This window comes from Natator depressus, chromosome 10 (assembly GCF_965152275.1).
Source record: "Natator depressus isolate rNatDep1 chromosome 10, rNatDep2.hap1, whole genome shotgun sequence".
NCBI classification, from domain to species: domain Eukaryota; kingdom Metazoa; phylum Chordata; order Testudines; family Cheloniidae; genus Natator; species Natator depressus.
This window is the reverse complement of record NC_134243.1, coordinates 79,475,718-79,495,475: the sequence shown is the minus strand read 5'-3', so window position 1 is coordinate 79,495,475 and position 19,758 is coordinate 79,475,718. Positions and strand designations below refer to the sequence as shown.

The window sequence follows — 19,758 nt, the reverse complement described above, 5'->3', positions numbered from 1 at the left end:
ATTGAGTTAAAACCGTATCCCCCAACAAAACAGCACCTTTGCTTAGGGTTAGGCATGCTGAATATGTTTTACTTTATGCAACACAGACCGAGCCTGATATTTCTCAAACAGCATAAGCCAAAAGTCCAGAAAGAATGAAAATTCAAGATTATCAAGATTTATTTCACTTTTACAAAGCAGTTTAGATAACAACAGACATTTGACCATCCTACTCTTCAAAATACAGCCTAACATTTGTCAATAAAACAAAGCTACCCTCGCCAGCAAGTGTTTTATAAAAAAGTACCAAAAAACACAAGGTTTTACTTCAGTTTTCCTTGGCTGCATGGCTCAGTTCAAAACCCAGTAAGGTCTCATCTGTTGATACCTTAAAATGTACACAGTATGAATTATATCTCTGTTTACCAATACATTAAGCTATAAAGGCAGATTCAGTAATTTATAAATGTAGGCCTGTGTTACTCAACCACAGTGTGTTACAATGAGATGGTTAATATACTTTATAAAAACAACAAGGAGTCTGGTGGCACCTTAAAGACTAACAGATTTATTTGGGCATAAGCTTTCCTGGGTAAAACACCACTTCTTCAGATGCAATATACTTTATGTATGAGGAACTGACCTCCTCAGCAGAGATTACTGGGCCAAACTGACCACTGACATAAGCTGGCACAACTGCACTGATGTCAAAGAAGCTGAAACAGCTTAAACCATTGATGAATTCAGCCCATAATGTTTACTGTAGACTGCTGTATTTTTATAAATCCTACTCATTTTGAAGTCCATCTTCAACAGAGTACAGCAGATAAGATGACTTGTTCTGAGCAGAAACAGACTCAGGGCTTGTCTACACTGGCAATTTACAGCACTGAAACCTTCTGGCTCAAGGGTGTGAAAAAACACCCACCTGAGTGGAGCAAGTTTCAGCGCTGTAAAGCGCCAGTGTAGACAGTGCACCTCTACGCCCCTCGTGGAGGTGGCTTTAGCATTGCCGGTGTAGACTAGGCCTCAGACTTGAAAGGTACATCTTCATTTTTTAAGGTGTTGGGATTCCAAAACTGGATCTGTATTTCACAGCCAGCCCCTTCGTTATAATAGATCAAGCACCACAACTAAACATCTCTGAACTTGTGCAGCCCCAGAATTTAGGGAGGTTCATATAAATTTACAAGAAAAATACGGTCCAAACCCAATGTATTCTAATGAAAAAAGCCAGTGTATACCCACTGAAGACAACAGGGTTGCATGGGTGTACAGTGATGGAGGGCAAAATTTAATCATTTGACTAGGGAAAAAAATGTATAAATTAAAAGCCAAACACTTAAGAGGAAGGATAGTCTTGGGGTTAGGGCAAGACTTAAGGTTAGACTGGGACTCAGGAGATTAGGTTTCAATTCCTGGTTCTGACACGAACTTCTTTTGGGCAAATCACTAAATTTCTCGGTGTCTCACTTCCTCATTCGCAAAATGGGGAAAACATCCTTCCTGTGTCTGTTTTATTTATTGAGACTGTAAGCTCTTCAGGACAGGGACTGTCTTCTTATGTGTATGAACAATGGGGCCCCAACGTTGGTCGGAGTCTCTTGGCACCACTGTAATATAAATAAAGTACTACCAAAACTCCAGAAAGCCTGAGGAAGTCACAATTCATTTTTATCCTTCCTCTTGATTTCATCACCAATCTAGCATGGGAAGTGCCCTGAAAGCGGTTATGATAAATTCGTTGGAGAAATCTTTGTTGTATTTCACCATAAAATATAAGTCAAAATATTTTAAAACACCACAGATGATATAGTGGAACCTGCATCTGAAGGTTCTAAAATATATATTTTGTGCAGTCACAGAAACTTGGAGATGTCAGGGCAAGTTTTAGAAAATACAAATAGAAAAATTAAGAACAATATTGGTACCATTTCACTCTGAGCCGTAAACTTAAATTCTTATTTGAAGCTCTTAGCTTTTGGAAACTTGACTATATGAAATAAATGAAATAGCAATGAACAAGTACCAGCATGATGCATAGAATGACGCCTTTCCAGAGAGCACGCCCATTTTATTAGAATATACAAGAAGTTCAGATTATATATATGAAAAGATCGGTCTGTCAAGAACTAAGTAAAATATGGCCTACCATGGAGGGCTAAAGAGATAAAACTTCTGACTGGATTACAATTTTTTTTTTAATACTTGAAAATAAGTATAAAAGCGGTGCTTTGTCTGTGGTAAAAATTCAAGTATATGGTCAAGATTTTCATCCTTAGGTGTTTAAAGTAAGGTCCCTAAATCCATATTTAGCACCTAAACAAAACTAGATGGATTTTCTGAGAACCTCCAACACCCACAGATTTTATGAGAACAGCAGGTGCTCAGAACCCAGTTTAATATACATGTCTTACACAGCCTAATTGGAAAGTGTTTGCCAGAATCTAATTAATTAACCCATCCTCTACATGCATAGGTGCTGGAACTAGGGGTGTTGGGGACGCTACCACACACCCTGGCTTGAAGTGGTTTCCATTATATACAGGGTTTACAGTTTGGTTAAATGGCTCTCAGCACACCCACTATAAAAATTGTTCCATCACCCCTGACTGTGTGTGTAGAAGGAAGAAATTTTATTTCCACCTCAATTTGTTTTTATAGCCTCTCCCTTTTTCAACACAATTGTCTCATGTACCAGCCATCTTGGATTAGTTATAGTCACAGACATTACACTTCTAGTGGGATATTCACAACTAACTGCTGCAGTTGAATTTGTGTTTTTGGTAACTGAAGACTATTTTGCAAAAGTGAAATATGCATTGCTATAATTGATTCCAAGGTAATTTCCTCTCCCAAAATATCAAGGCCTCCCCCTGTTTTACTGACAACCTGATCTCCTCATCCTCCCACACAACATACAGCCTAGACAACAGTACCACTAGAAATATCCTCTCAGACAGATTAGTGAACTTTAAAAAAAAAAAAAACAACCAAACACAATAATATAATCTTGAAAGGTGCATGTGTCTGATCATAGATCACTACTAACAGGAACAGTGAAAACAGAGACTTCATATTTGGTGGCTTTGTTCTTCAATAGGCCTTTTGTTCCCAGACTACTTTAAAGAAAGATTAAGTTTTCCAAGGAAACACAAGTTGATCTTGTCATCTCTCAGGACTAACAATTTGTGAACATGAAACAAAGAGAGACTTTCAATTACTTCAAAAACACAACTCCTAGTGCAAAAGGTTTTGGAAAAGGAATGGCAATTAACCAAGACAAGATGACGCAATCTTCTAGAAGACTCGTTTTCAGTGCACTTTGAGAACCATCTCAGAGTACATGGCGTACTGAAAACTACTGAATGCTAAGGAGAGGAAGAGTATTTACTTAGCTTAGTGTACAACGTAGGCTAGTGAAAACAGTAAATATTTTCTTCCAAAGGACGTGGATCACATCTTCACAACTGTGATACTCAGCATACGTCACTGAGTTACTGCAACCACGATTTCTCCATAGCAGACTTGCCTAAAGTGCTTGATTTCTCTTTTGTCAAGGTCTCTAGCGGTGCTCACTGACTGGGGCACCTTAAGTGGTTTTGGGGCTTGCAGAGTCTGGCTACATACTGTATCATGATCTTTGCGTTGTCTCCAATGTTGTAATGTACTTCTGCTCTCCCCAGAGGATAACTAGGTGGCACCACAAATATCAAGAAAATAGGACTGCAATATTAGCAGGTACCAACAGAAGACTGCTTCCACTCAAGTGTGAACAGATCGTATCTTAACATGCTTGTATTGCTCTTTGTCAATTTGTTTAAAAGAGGGTTTTTAAAAAGAAAAGGGGACACATTTGGTGCAGGGCTATGTAGAAAGGGCACTATAAAATGTATAAATTCCAATTAAAATACTGAGCCTTTGAAGTACAAGGCTGTACTGTGGTGCAGTAGAAGCTATTTTCCAATATTAAATAGTTCTCTCATTCACAGGCAATAAGATGTAATATAAAATCCATAGCTAGAATTTTGCAAGAAATCTAAGGGAGTTAGACAGCCAAATCGCATTGCATTTTGGTGGTATCTGGGAGTTTAATACCCTTAGAATCCTTCCAAAAGCCCAGCCCATGCTAGCAAGGTTATTAAATTGAGCATCAAACCTAACAGGACCAAATTTTTCAGCAAAACCACTTTGAATTAGATATCCAATGAATGACTAAGCCTGCTAAATAACTAAAACTTCTGGCTCAACCATATACAGTATGTCAATGTCATATGAAGGATGAAGCCATCTGAAATATCCCATAAAGGCACAGTTCTATCGGCAGAAAATAGGTTTACTGAACACCTGTAATAGGAGTGTAACAAGTTCTACAGGGCAGGTTACATTATTTTTTCTTTCCCATTGTGCTCCTTCGCTCCCAATAATCATACTGATGAAGTTATCTGACATTTCAAGTTTGATACCATTAATTACTATGCACCAATCACTTCTCATGTTCCATTTTGTTTTAATAAAAAACATCCACATCCACTATTGACTCTTACCTATTGCTTGGAAGGGAATCCGAGACTGCTGAGCTGCTATTATTAGCAGACCCTGCTCGTGTATTTACCTGCAGGCAGGGAAAGAATCTCTATCAGTCGTTTGCGTTCAGAGGACACCATTCTAATTAACCTGTAATTTGCCATGAATTTCTCATTTCACTATGAAGGTTAATTAGCTTGTTGCTAGGCATACCCATCATTGAGGTCTTGTCTGTATGTAGGTTAGGATACTATATAACTGATGGGTTTCAGTGTACTATTTCCTTACATTTTAAATCCTTAATTAAATAATACAGAAAAACAGAAATACGCAGTAAGACTGCCATTTTATTCCCTTTAAGACATGCATTAAGAGATAAACAATCATTTTATACAAATTATCCGATAGTTTCCTGCAATTCAGAATGGAGAACATATGTATGATTACAGTAGAAAGTTAGTAAGTATATATGAATGAATTGAATAAATGTCCCGAAAGGATTTCATTGCAACTTGGTTGTGTGCTTGACAGGTTATATAAATTAATTAAATCAAATGAATATGGTGTTTCTCCCTTCAAAAGGCCTCTTTGCAAATTGGTACTAATAGCAGAGTTAATATATAAGAAGCTTACTAACAAAGGGAAGAAACAAAACACATTTCAGTTTTTAATACAACTGTATACAACACTCAGATATTGCAGCCAATACCAAGCAGATGAATCTTTGTCCCACACTCATAAAAAAAAAAATCTGCTTGTCAGAACTCAAAAAAGTGCAGTTTTATTTGACATTTCAATAAGTGGAACACAGCATTACAAATCCATCTAACTTTACTGAAACAATTATTGAAATTCGTACCTTCAGGCCATGTATGTTGCGTTTCCCAGGAGGCTTGCAGGCTGAAACAGTAATTGACTAAATTGTAGAACACATCAGGGCCATTTACAAATTTGCTCAAAATGAATCTTTTAAAAAGAAATGAGGGTGACACCAAAATTAGCAGCGAGAAATGATTGAAAAGTGCCGCCTAAGACCCAGAGCGGGAACCGTGAGCCAGGATTTTTAACTTGCAGGGACTGAGCATTTATAAATGCTAAGAGCTTTTTGACATTGTCTAATATAAATTATAATTTCTGCTTAAAACACATCAAAATCAAGATAACTGGGCTAAAATGATTAGATTCATTTCTTAATTCAAATGCCTTCACTATCCTCTTTTGCTTACCTACATGATGTACTGCAGTTAACTAAATTCTTTTAGAGAGACTTTGTTTTAGTTATGTTGACGAACAGGCCACTGTGTGTTTTAATGTGGGAAAACCTGGTTGGGGAACAAAGTTCAAAAACCAAAGAAGCAGACGATTGAATGCATTAAATATAGAATAAAAGATGATGCATTATTTGTTTACACACAAATCCTGACATCTTTTTATGATGTCTAGCTTTAAAGATGAAGTCCTACTTGGGAAAAGGTATTTTCTTAAACAATATATTACCATGGTTTTTCCATTCAGTGGATGTGCCTTTGTCAAATGTTAAAACCACACAGGCTTCTAGCTACATGTTACAGACAATTCCCATTTTAAAACTACAGTGCTCTACAAATTGTACGTTAAAGGGCCTGTCAATTTTGATTGATTGTCTGGGAAGGGATGAATTTGATTTTTCTCTCAGATGCACATGTATTTCACTCCATTTTTTGACAGCAGGAAACAGTGCTATTTATTAGTCAAAAGGACACAGATGATAGTTATTAAACACATCAGCTAGGCCAGGCTCTGTGCATTAGAAATTACCATTATATTCTTAAAGAAGCTAAATATTATTTCATTCAGGATTGGGGAGGAGGGAAATGGATAAATTTTTAGAGTAATTTTAAAGTTTACCAACCAATTTAGTTTACATTTCTTCAGAAATGGAAATATGGAAATTAACATTTTGAACAAACAATAAAAGACATGTCAAATGTCATTTGCCCTGATGTCTGAAACACAATGCTTTGGTAACAAAATTCATAGTGTTTGAATAAGAAGCGCACTGTCCATAAACACTGTAATAAGTTATTTGTTTACCATGAATTAAAGAATGGATAGTATTTAATTAAAATATTTTTCTCCTGAGTTACCACTGTAAGCAGAATTAAGACAACTGTTGTGAAAGGTTGAAGCATTCTTCAAAGCAACCCTTTATCTAGGTTTTTGCTGAAGAAGTGATCGGACCTTAAAACACAAAAATATATAATCAGTGGGGAGTATGGAAAATATAAGCTTTCAGAGCGGTTAAAAAAATACAAAAAAGAGTCACCCACTGGCAAAACAAATATATATTTTGATGGGTTTGAAAAAAATCTGGCAATTATTATTTATATAGTATTTTACATCATAGGTAAAATATACTAAATACAAATTCGTTACCCCGAAGAGCTTATAATATGTAACAGGTACAGCACAGTTAAGGCAACAATGCATGGCACATAGACATCAGTGCTGGCTGGTTTCATGGACCAGGTTGGTTTTCAGAAACGATTTTATTACAGAGTAGCACTGGAGAGCCTTCCTCAAAAAGGTTAAAATGATGTCAGGAAAAGAGATGAGGGGCTTGTATGCATAGAATCTAGTGCGGACAGTAAGGTAGGGAGGAGTGGAACTGTGAAGAATTTTGAAAGAAAAAGAGAAGCTCAAATTACATGCAGAAAAGGCAGATGACACTAGGAAGACTCAAAAAGCAGTGGGAAGGGAGACATGGCCAAAATGACAAGAAAGGAAAGTGTTTTTGTTAGGACAGTTTTGGACAGATGGAAGAGAAGAGCCTGGGCTAGAGCACTGGTTGGAAAAAAAAAAGAGGGGAACGGGCACTTGTTCAGCTACTGTAGAGGAAGAAGCAGCAGGACTTAGTGGGAGCTTGGATGTGAGAGAGGCAGAAAAATTAGTCAGAGATGACAGCAAGGTTACAAGCATAGCAACAGGGAGAACAGAGGGGTTAACAGAGAAACTTTGGGAGGAAGGAGAAGAAACTCGGCTTTGGATTGGCTCAGCCTGAAGTGGTGGCAAGCCATCTAAGAGGAGATGGCATGACTGGACAAAGGATGAAAGATCACAGGTGGAAATGGAGATCGGCAAGTCGTCAGCCCAGAGGTGATAACTGAATCCAAAAGATCAAAGAACATCGCCCAAAAAAGGCATACATGGAAGAGAGAAGAGGCACTCCCATGGAGAGGGACAGCAGGAACCACAAGGCAGGTACTGAAGGAATGGTCCAAAAGGCAAACTTATAGAACATAAAGTCTGATTTGTAACCTCCGTGTGGCCCTTTGGGGACTCAGTCGTGAAAGATACTGAACAACTTCCAAGCAACAACCACCGATGTCAAAGTGAAATGACAATGCTCAGCCCTTTTGAGCTGTTCAGCCCCTTGAAGACTCAGCTGCCAAAGCAGCATATACTCTGGCCACATGAGATTTCAATATTTTCTCTTTTGCAATTGGACATCACAAAATATGAAACAAGGGGCTCTTGAACCTTCTTCACACAACTCCAAACAAGGGGATGTGTCATGAGTGCTCTAATTTCCCAAGATATTATATAGGCCTGTGGTTTTGTTCAGGGAACGTGTGTGCGCGCATGTGTACGTACACACTAGATCAGGGGTCGGCAACCTATGGCATGCGTGCCAAAGACGGCACACGAGCCGATTTTTAATGGCACACTGCTGCCTGCCAAGTCCCAGCCGCCGGCCCCGCTCGGCCTGCTGCCGAACCCAGGCCGGGACCTCAGCAGGCAGCAGCGAGCCATTAAGAATCCTGTCCCCTCCCTCCCCCGGGGCAGGGTGAAGAAGCTTGGTCCCACCGGCTGCTGCTGCAGAGCAGACAAGCTCCCCTCTCCCCCGCCTCTTCCCCCAGCATGCAGGGTCCTGCCCCTCCTCCTCCCCCGCCTCTTCCCTCAGCGTGCTGGGTTCCTGCCCCTCCTCCTGTCCTTCCCTGCTGCCGATCGGCTGATGGCCCTTGCGAGGGAGGGGGAGAAGTGAGCCGCAGCGTGCTCACTGCTCTGGGGAGGAGGCAGAGAAGAGGTGGGGACAGGGCCATGGAGGGGGGGGGGAAATCAGGGCACATCCCCTCCAGCCCCCTGCCATCAGCTGCTCAGGGCAGGGGGCTGGGAGCACCCTCACGACCCCACAGCCCCAGCCCTCTGCCCTGACCCCTGCACCCCCCACACACCCTCCCAGCCCTCTGCCCTGACCCCTGCACCCCCTCACACACACCCAGCCCTGGCTCCTGCACCCCCCTCACATGCCCCCAGGCCTCTGCCCTGACTCCTGCACCCTCCACACACCCTCCCAGCCCTCTGCCCTCACCCCTGCACCCCCCTCACACACACCCAGCCCTGGCTCCTGCACCCCCCTCACATGCCCCCAGGCCTCTGCCCTGACTCCTGCACCCTCCTCACACACCCCCAGCCCCCTACCCTGACTCCTGCACCCCCCACACATACCTAGCCCCCCCACACCGCATGTCCTGACTCTTGCACCTCCCACATTCCCACCCCCACCCCAAGCAACAAACGGGAGCTCCTGCACACACACCCCGCACATTCCCACCTGCACCCGTCGCACCAAATGGGAGCTGCCTAGGTAAGCACTCCACCCCCAAACCTCCTACCCCAACCCTGAGCCCCCCCTCCCTCCTCATTCTAGCTCCTGGCCAGACCCTGCACCCCAACCCCCAGCCTGCTCCTTCACCCCCAACCCTGTTCTCAGCACACTCCCACCCTCACCTCAGTGCAGAGAGAGGAAGAGAATGGGCTAGAACCAGGGAGAAGGTAGGTACCCACTCTATGTGGGCAAGGCCGGGATCACAGACCGGCAGCGGGCTGAGCGGGCCGGCAGCCGGGACCCTGGTTGGCAGGAGCCTGTGGACAGAACCCCAGACTGGCAGTGAACTGAGTGGCAGCGGGCTGAGCCGCTCAGCCCACTGCTGGTCTGGGGTCCCGGCCACCGGCCCTGCTCAGCTCGCTGCTGGTCTGGGGTTCTGGCTGCCGGCGTAAGATCAGCATTTTAATTTAATTTTAAATGAAGCTTCTTAAACATTTTGAAAACCTTGTTTACTTTACATACGACAATAGTTTAGTTATATAATATATAGACTTATAGAGAGACACCTTCTAAAAAATGTTAAAAATATATTACTGGCACGCGAAACCTTAAATTAAAGTGAATAAATGAAGACTCGGCACACCACTTCCGAAAGGTTGCAGACCCCTGCACTAGATACTACACTACCCTGATACTTCATTACAACGTGTGAATGCAAATGCAGCTATAAACAGGCAAGAGTGAGTGAATGTGTGTGTGTTTATGTATTTTACACACACACACACACACACACACACACACTTCCTTCTTTATAGCTGCATTTGTACTCAGAAAACCCACTATAACAGAGAGGAATTAATCTAGTGATGCATGAGCTCTTTCCATGGCTAGAATTTACAAGAATCCCTCTGCTATTTCAGCCCCTGCTAGACTGAGATGCAAAAGTCTCAATATTTCTCCTTTAAGCATCTTCCCATAGCAGCTCACTAACCTACCACCAGAGACAGCCTCCTTTTGAGACCTTAATAGCATGTGTTAGAAAGGCCTGTTGGTTAGCTGCCCAATTAAAACTTCAGAGAGTTATAAGTAATGAAAGTCTAGAATATTTAATTGGGAACTCATAGTATGATTATTTGTATAGTATCAGTTAACAGAGAAGATTTTAATTCTTAATTATTTCAATTAATTTATTGCTGGGAGATTTACTTGGAGAATTTAAACCTTATCCATTTCATCAATTAAGAACCACAGATGCAGAGACTAGATACTGAGAACATTTGAATTAGAAGGGTTATGTAATATGCTATTCTTTTTAACCATTACCCGAGTTCTCAGAGAAAAGTACATATCCAAAATCCAAATAGTTGCCTATGATTTTGTTTTGGACCTAGTAAATCTTATTTTAATAGCAACCCAGCACAAAAGCATGCGATTAAGTCTTCTGAATTCAGGAGAGCACTTGAGCACATACTAAGTGTTGTGCTGAACAGAGATACTTTCTTCAATTAGTACCTACATAACTGGGTATTTTCTGTGTATAAAACTCCATTATTTTGATTCTGTCACCAATTGCCAACAGCTCAACAAGGGTCATCAGAAGCATCCAGAACCTTAGTTATTCAACTGCTTTGGCTTTGAGTAAACACAAACTATTCCACCACCAAATTTTTTTTTAAATGTACGTAAATATGTACTACGCAAACTAAACTTGTCAGTTTAATTTACTCCAGTAAATAAGCTATTTTATGTGCAGTAACTAGTTTTCACTACAATCCTGACAATACTTAATTATTTTATCTAAATTAAGAGATAAACTTCATGTTATGTGCATTTAAACCTTCTGAAAACATAACTGTTGATGAAACATCTTACTGATATAATATATTGCTAATTAGAAGTTGTTAAGCATTACCTCTTGGATATATCTGCAAAGGTTCTATTAACTGTCCATTTACTTGCTGTTCCATTACAGTGGTATAATACTGCAAAGAGATTACAGAGATTATTCAATAACATATGAATAGTAGTAATCGTGTTATAGGTTGTTGAATTCATGGTATTTTTTAGGGTTTAAAAAATTGCAATTACACGTATCAGCCTCCAAAATACATTCCCACTGTTTGTACTGTCCACACAACAAAACAACTATGAAAGAACATTAAGCAAAGGGTAATGATAATCAGTAATACATTGGCTCCAGGGGAGCGGTCTACTACTGTACCGTAGGACCATCATAGGTTCAGGCTTATCTGACATCTATATCATCATCAAATAAAGAGAACATTAACAAAATGTGCAGCAGTAAGTAAATTGGGAGTAATTGTGAAAATTGGTTAGGAGACAGAAATAATACAAAGAAACCAAGAGAGATTAGAAACAAACAAACAAAACACAATGAAATTAAACCTGGAAATATACCAACTACAGTATTTGTGGAAAAATAATTCAAGACAGAAAGAGCAAATGGGGAAGAGAAACCTGGGAAGTAGTCATTCTGAATGAGACCAATGGATGACAATGGACAGACAATTGAAAGTTAGCCATGAATTGCCAATATGATATGGAACAGTAAATGCGGCTTTGGGCTGCATAACCAAAGGTATCACTCCACACAAATCAGAGAGGTAATGTGGGGCTCCAGAGCAGTGGCACTTACAACATAACGCCCACAGCTCTTAGCATTTAATTACCAGAAAGACATTGTCAAGTTAGGCGGACATCAGACCACAGCCCCTGACTTTGTAGTGGCTGGCGTGAGCAGTTGATGAGACAGCTACCATATATACATAAATACAAGTTTGGCAAAGAGATGACAACAAGGCTACATAACAGTCTGTAAATATTTGAAGGCCATAATACCAAGCATGGAAAGGAAATAGCATGGTAGGAGAAGAGTTACTGAGTAATGGGTGAAAAATAAGGAAAGGGGACATTTAGGCTGGAGATCTGGGAATATCTCTTTGCCTTTAGAAAAAAATGTCCCCTGGGAAATGTTGGAAGCTCCATTACATGGGACACTGAAGAACAACACTAGACAAAACACAGGAACATGTACCTTAAGAAACAATCCTGCTATCGCGAGGAGATTGACCTCACTGGTTTTTGCCAATGCATCTCTCTGACTATGGGAAGTGTTGAGAATTCAAAGCACAGTACAAAGCATGTTCCAACTGCAACTTACCTATCTTAAGAACAAAAATGTTGACTGTGAGTCAGATCTTCAGCCAGTGTAAGTTAGCATAGCTCCACTGACTTTGATGCTCATTTTCACCACCTGAGGGTCTGGCCCGAAGATTTTAGAATGATAGTGTTCTCAGATGAATATTTTATGATGCTGTTACCTATGCTGACACTACTTAACCTAAACAGAGAATACTGTATATCTGTATGGTGTCAGGTATGAGTGTCCTGATCATACCAATGACTTACCATAAAACAAACTTTTTTGACGTTTACATAATGCAAATCAACATAAGGATTGGTTTATTAATTGTTATGTAAATAGTTTTCTTTCATCTTGTTATGGAATACCATCAAATTAAGTATATAAAGGGAGCAACTACATGAATATAGTGAGCACAGGCTGTAAGACAGGTCACTAAGATTGCTTTAGTGCACAATACATACTTTCGTTGCGTAAAATCATACATGCCTTCACAAAACTGAATTCTGGAAGCTTCAAGTCTTCTAGCTTCACCTTCAGACACAGATTTATTTACAGCTGATTACAAACTTAGTCCTGATCTCAATGTGGCTCTGAGTGAACACAAAAGTCTGCATGTGCAGACTCACTTGAAGGACTGGGGCCCTATTTCAATGTTCCTTTACAGTTCTAAGATTCTAACCTGCTAAGAAAGAGAAGGCATTTGCTATCTCCACATTTCTCTCCTATGAGAATGGACAGGAAAAACACTCCTCCTGTAAAGTGTTAGTAGGGGAGAAAACTATTGGAGGTGTTGGGTCGTTAGCCCCATCCATGCATGATATAAAAGCATGTTTGAAGGGCTATCTGGGTCAAGATTACTGTACACTTCTCTTAAATAATCCCGCTACTCATGCTCCCACTGTGCTTATACAGAGTAAAGTTATTAATTGCAAAAATATACAATTTTAAAATGATCAAGAGATCTTTGCAGGAAGAAAGGGAACTATCCCTGTAGACTTATTTTATATCATGGGGTAATGAATAACAAGTTAAGATCTCTGCCCACCCCTGACCCTCCCCCAAAGGCAGCTAGCATCTAAGAGCCATGGGGCTATAAAAGATTGCTCTGCTTTCTAGCAGACCAAAGCTGTAAAGAAAATGTGTTTCCTTACTTTTAGTAATATGCCAGGACCCCAAGACATATACATATAGTATAAGCACATACTACATACTCTCTGGAATAATAAACTAAACCAAATGTTCAAGAGACTACGCTTCTTTAGAAAAAAATGTGGCCTTCTCCATTACTCAGTGATGACAAGTAAATGAAATATCAATCATGTCAGCTGTCAACCTTTTCGGACAGCAATAACTGTTAACAAGTAGTCTGGAAAAATTCTCCGAAAATGATTTGTCCTCCACATACGAGTATTTCAGTTTCCATGGAAAATTAAGATGCCAGTGGCTATTTGGAACATTGTTCAGGTACTTTTAAATGGAAAATTTGCCAGTTATTGATCCAGAGCATGTACCCCTTGCTTCCAGAAGGCTGCAAGCAACTTTCCAATCAGTGGCTGTCAAAAAAATTACTGCCTTTTTATACTGATACAAGACAACAGTGGTAGTGTAGATCCACTGCAACTTAATATCTTTCTTTAATTAACTGCTATGTATAATAAGAAAATAATTTCAATTACCATCTTACAATATTTCCATAAATATAATGCAAACTCTCTTTGTGTATTACAAAGCAAATTAATTACAGAGCTGATTGAAAACTGTGCTGATGGTCAAGTTCACAAACAAATAACCTCAATGATAAAAGGGTTATAACAGATACAAAGCAACTTTTCCTACCACAAAAAACCTTGCATGCATGGAAGGGACCTGTATTCTCATTTCATTATTTAATTTGAATTATAAAATAATTCACTCACTTTCCTTTTCCAAAACCTTTAGTGTGTTGATGGCAAAATGAACCATGTCAATGTTCTTGGAAAGACGTTAGCAGCTTCCCAACCCTACCAACATTTGCTACCAGGCCCAGCCACTACCATGAGTGGCTTAGAATGTATGCTATAACAGAGCTACTCTCTGCAGTCCATTCTCCCAGCATGCAACTTACAAGAACTCTCAACATTTCAGTATTTTAGGGTAGCTAAATCTTACCTACATCATTTGGTAATCAGCCCCAGTGATGATGATGACCAACAGCCCCTTTAACCATCAGTTCTTTTGTTTTTAAGGGATTTTTTGCTTTGGTTGTTTGTTTTCATTTTATTGCATTATTTTTGAGAAAAAGGTAGCATGCCCTGCAAAAAGATTATCCCCAGCTCTGCCGGCAAGGCAGATGGATGTCCACAGAGTTATAACAACCTCACTTCCAGGAACAAGAACAAGTAATTTTATTGTCTCCACTATTTTCTTCAAGATTACGGCAGATTCATTCCCACTCTTGAAGACTAAAAAGCTCCAGGATGTTTTTATAAGCCACCAAACAACAGACAGACTGCTAGAACGTGAAACCATCATGTGCATCACTGAAACAGCCAACTGTTGTAAAACATCAGAGACAAAACAGGTAGAAACAAAATGGCTCAGACTGGAACAAGATTATTTATAGGCATCCCATAAATCTTAAGGCATTTGGGAGGGCAAAAGAATTGGGCACTTACAATTGCTAACACGCTGAAATTTCAACAATAGGCCTGGATTCATGCCAGAATGATGAACCTGCAAAGTAGTGATTTGTAAAACTGTGCTGGAAAAAAATGCAAGTATCCTTATCGTATCATGTCAATAAACCCAGAAATACAACAAGGAGTCTGTTGGCACCTTAAAGACTAACAGATTTATTTGGGCATAAGCTTTCATGGGTAAAAAACCCACTTCTTCAGATGCCACAGATGATACAGACTAATACGGTTACCCCCGATACTTGACACTAATAAACCCAGAGATTTCTTGAGGATTATCAATGAATAGATTGGTTATAGACAGATCTCATGGGAAAGTATCATTATTGAGCCAGTAGAATAATAAAGAAAAAGCTGTAGAATCCAAAAATTTTACTCCACTGCAGATAAAATTCTTTTAATATCAGACTTGCAATAAGATAGTCTGGTCTCTTCAGAATGCAAAGGCAAGTGAGGGAAGGTTGGGTGTGAAAAAGGTTTAATTCATCATCTCCTTAGAAGATCAGAACCTTACAAATAGGTGAATTGGCATCTGGAACCTGAAGTTCTTTTATTCTCCTGGCTTAAGTCACTGACATTAAGAATAACATCTCACAGTGAAACTGGAGCACTCGGTATTCAGTAGTAGAAGGAATGCTTAACAAGGAACACTGCGTAGAAGTTCCCAGAAGTAATCTCCTCAGATATCAAAAGATCATGGCCTACCAAAGAAAGCCTTCTGCATGTTACTAAAATGAACTGGGCAATGAATGCTTATGTATGAAGTCTGTAACCCACACAGAGACAGGCACAGGAACATGACTTATGCTGACAAGTCTTCCATCATATGTTCTAGTCTAATTCCTTACAATTGTAATTAGAAATGACTGAAGTGATTTTCAAAAACTGTTATGATCTGATGATTTTAAGGCATTTTGATCTCGAGCAAGACTCCAAGGGAACACAGTGCAGAAGACTGGGTAAACCACTTTTGTAGTGCTGAAACCATACTGGCTTGCTAATTCCCTGTGGCACTTGGAACTACAGCCAGCTGTCTTCAGTCTGATAATACTTGAAAACTCCAGTGTCATCAGACATTGAGGATCAAAGCTACAATGCAAGTGCAACAACATTACCCATGTAACAAGTTTCTTACTTCTACTGTATTGAAATATCTCTAGATAAATTAGGATGAACAATGTCTATGCTATCTATTCATCACTCTACATGCAACTCCTAATGCTGTGCTATATTCTCATTGGCTTGCACTCAGCAAGAAACACAGATTAAAAAAATCAGGGTTTTGATCAGTGTTGAAAAACTAAACTGAAAGGGAGAGAGACATTCTTTCCTCAAGCTTCTTGGAGAATATTACAAATCAATAGAGGAAAAGGCCATTTTAAATCACAATGGCTATATCAAAAGAATGCTTAACACAGTCCTTCATTTAATTAGCAACGATCAGAATATGTAGGTTTGCAATATTTTTCTTACAATAAAAAACATTTCATATTTTAATTACAAATTTACAGAGTGTTCATCAGGCAGTCATATCAGAGAAAAAGCCTTAGTTCCATTGGTGTCCTAAAAGTATCTTGAAAGAAACACTATGAAAACAGGTTGTTGATTGACACACATTCATAAAACAGCTATCACAGCAGCATTTTCAACATAAGTTGGCTGCAGAACTCCTTCAGTACAAGTCTCTGTGGCAAAAAAACGACTACATTTTTTTACAGGACAATTTATTACAATTTTGGTTTTCTTCTCACTGTCCCTTAAAAATACACAGCGTGAACAAAAAGCTCAAAAACACAGAATGGTTCCATTGTAGCTTAGTATCTTGCACACTTATCTACATAATAACTTCTGTGACAAAATTCTTATGCACTAGATATCCTTCATGTCACATGCAGCACATAAATGTGCACCATTAAGAGCCCGGGGTTGCTCAGCAATTTAAATAATTGATAAGATTTCAGTTATAAAAAGGAAACATTTTCAGTTTTAATACAAAATTTCTTTATACCCCTGATAAAAAGGCATGATGATTTTGAAACATTGCCAGAAAACATTCAGATGTCAACAAATACTAGGATATTTCCACTTTAGTTTAAGCCTAAGGAGCTGACATTCTCAACTTTTGTTATACACGTTTGGTCTAGGAAAAAAATAAACATGACCTTCTCCACCAGTAAACCCAAGTGTAAAAATGTCTGCTGTATTCCAGTCCTCCATTTATTTCTGTCTAAATATATAAAAGTTATGTTTCTCTGTCTTCCCTCCCCCAAACCACTTCACTAAGCTGACATCACACACACCTCAATGATCAGCTATGCCATTCAAAGGACAGCAGCAAAGAGAAAAGAAGGGAAGGAAATAAGAGATGAAGAAGAGGGACTCCGTGTCATTTTACCCATGAGCACAATACTGAGAAGTTTTGTGAAAGTGAAATCATTCTAGTTTTCACTCTATTTATGAAACAGAAGGCGCCTCTTTCCCACAAAAGGAGAATGTCACCATCTGCTAATGGCAAGAGACAAGGCAGATGATATAATTTCTCACCCTTGAATCTGGTCATAGAAGGAGCAGGGAACCAAGCAGGGCTGCAAGATTACCACTCTGGGGTTCACAGTGAAAAAGCAATAAACCCTTATTAAGAGATCCCTACTTTAGGTATTAATTTAGATGGAACATATGGGCCAAAGGTGTTAATACAATTCAGTCACTGTCCAACCTTAAACAGTGTTAAACAAGGTTCAGGGTGTGGTATACAGAGACCTGAGCCTGCTTAGTACCATGGCGAATGCATCATTAAACATCTTTTTAACCTTTTATTAATGATAAAGGAAAAAAGGAAAAATAGTTAAAATGTTTGAAATGTAAAGTATTAAATAGGGGTTTCATTCATTTTAATAACATCCCTTGTTCCCTCTCCTTTTAGCTGGAGAGAGTTTTCAGAAGGAAAATGTCTTTGTTTGACAGTCTCTCAGATAGTATCTAAGTCAGTAATAACTGCCCTTTTGGGGAAAAGAGAAGACGTTAGTTGAGATAAGCATTATTATATGTTATTCTGGCATCTTATGACCTTTTACGTACTTTTTACAGCTGAGCTCACAATTAGTGTAAATTTGTCAGCCCCATTACACACTGAAGTATCCACAAACGTTGTCACATTATACGAAAAGAATAACCCCCAAACCTCCTGCAGTAGTAGTAACAATGAAACAATATGTTATTATGGGAGCACACATGATCATTTCTTTCACTTTATCAAAGAGACACACTGGAAGTTTCAAATAATCAGGACATTTGATTAGCTGAACATTTCTAGATGTGCTTATTTAGTCCTACATTAAATTGTAAGGTGTGTGACTAGAGATCAGAGACTAAACATACAGTTATTCAACTCAGCAGCATGTGTATCTGGTAACTGTACTTTTAAAAGTACTAAGTAATTACCTACATAAAATATTTGCACTAGATCTTTGTATCAAATCACTAACATGTCCCAGCTCTGTAATTATATCAGACATACATACTTAGAAATCTCATCAACCAATCAGATTCCTCCTACAAAGCAAATTTTGCAGTCTTTGCAATCCACAGAAGTTCTGGATAAGGAGGGTCTACAGAATCAGGTCTTTAAAAATGTTTTCCTTTTTCAATTTTTGCTACTATATGTTCAAAAACAAGTAAAAACATCCAAACATTCTGCCTATCACCTGCTGGAAATGATGGATCAGGCCTTTAGCCATTTTATTACTACACACGAGTCCGCATCTATCCACACACATACACACTCTTATATGAAAAGATGTGGATTCATGCACACACACACAATGCTTTACAAAACAGCCAGTCACAAAATCCAGTCTATGACTACATATAGGTACCTTATAATGTCTTTCATTCAAACTCACACTAAATGTTTGTTTATTTTAAAACCTTCAGCAAAGATAATATACTTAGCTATTAACAATTTTACAGTAGCAAAATGAAAGACATCTCCTAATTGGAGTTGCAGCTAGCAAGGGATGTGAAGGGTAACAAGAAGGGTTTCTACAGGTATGTTAGCAACAAGAAGGTGGTCCGGGAAAGTGTGGGACCCTTACTGAATGGGGGAGGCAACTTAGTGACAGATGATGTGGAAAAAGCTGAAGTACTCAATGCTTTTTTTGCCTCGGACTTCACAGACAAGGTCAGCTCCCAGACTGCTGCACTGGGCAGCACAGTATGGGGAGGAGGTGAGCAGCCCTCAGTGGTGAAAGAACAGGTTAAGGACTATTTAGAAAAGCTGGACATGCACAAGTCCATGGGGCTGGATCTAATGCATCCGAGAGTGCTGAGGGAGTTGGCTGATGTGATTGCAGAGCCATTGGCCATTATCTTTGAAAACTTGTGGCGATCCCCTCTACTGGGCAATGGTGAGGCCACATCTGTAGTATTGCGTCCAGTATTGGGCCCCCCACTACAGAAGTGATGTGGACAAATTTGAGAGAATCCAGCGGAGGGCAACAAAAATGATTTGGGGGCTGAGGCACATGACTTAGGAGGAGAGGCTGAGGGAATTGGGCTTATTTAGTCTGCAGAAGAGAAGAGTGAGGGAGGATTTGACAGTAGCCTTCAACTACCTGAAGGGGGGGTTCCAAGGAGGATGGTCTCAAGTTGCAGTGGGGGAGGTCTAGTTTGGATATTAGGAAAAACTATTTCACTAGGAGGGTGGTGAAGCACTGGAATGGGTTACCTATGGAGGTGATGGAATCTCCTTCCTGAGAGGTTTTTAAGACCCGGCTTGACAAAGCCCTGGCTAGGATGATTTAGTTGGTGTTGGTCCTGCTTTG

The 19,758-nt window shown here is 39.6% G+C and overlaps 1 protein-coding gene across 3 annotated transcripts in view; it reads right to left on the bottom strand.

Moving 5' to 3' along the window:
* MAP2K5 (mitogen-activated protein kinase kinase 5) overlaps positions 1–19,758 on the bottom strand; it is a 194,704-nt gene that overhangs the window by 161,508 nt on the left and 13,438 nt on the right. For all 3 annotated transcript variants that reach the window (XM_074966611.1, XM_074966609.1, XM_074966610.1), the window contains exons 4-6: positions 11,007–11,076; positions 5,366–5,406; positions 4,527–4,594 (exon numbers count right to left, since the gene is read on the bottom strand). In XM_074966611.1, the coding sequence (XP_074822712.1) occupies positions 4,527–4,594; positions 5,366–5,406; positions 11,007–11,076 (179 nt within the window). The remainder of the gene's footprint in view (positions 1–4,526; positions 4,595–5,365; positions 5,407–11,006; positions 11,077–19,758) is intronic.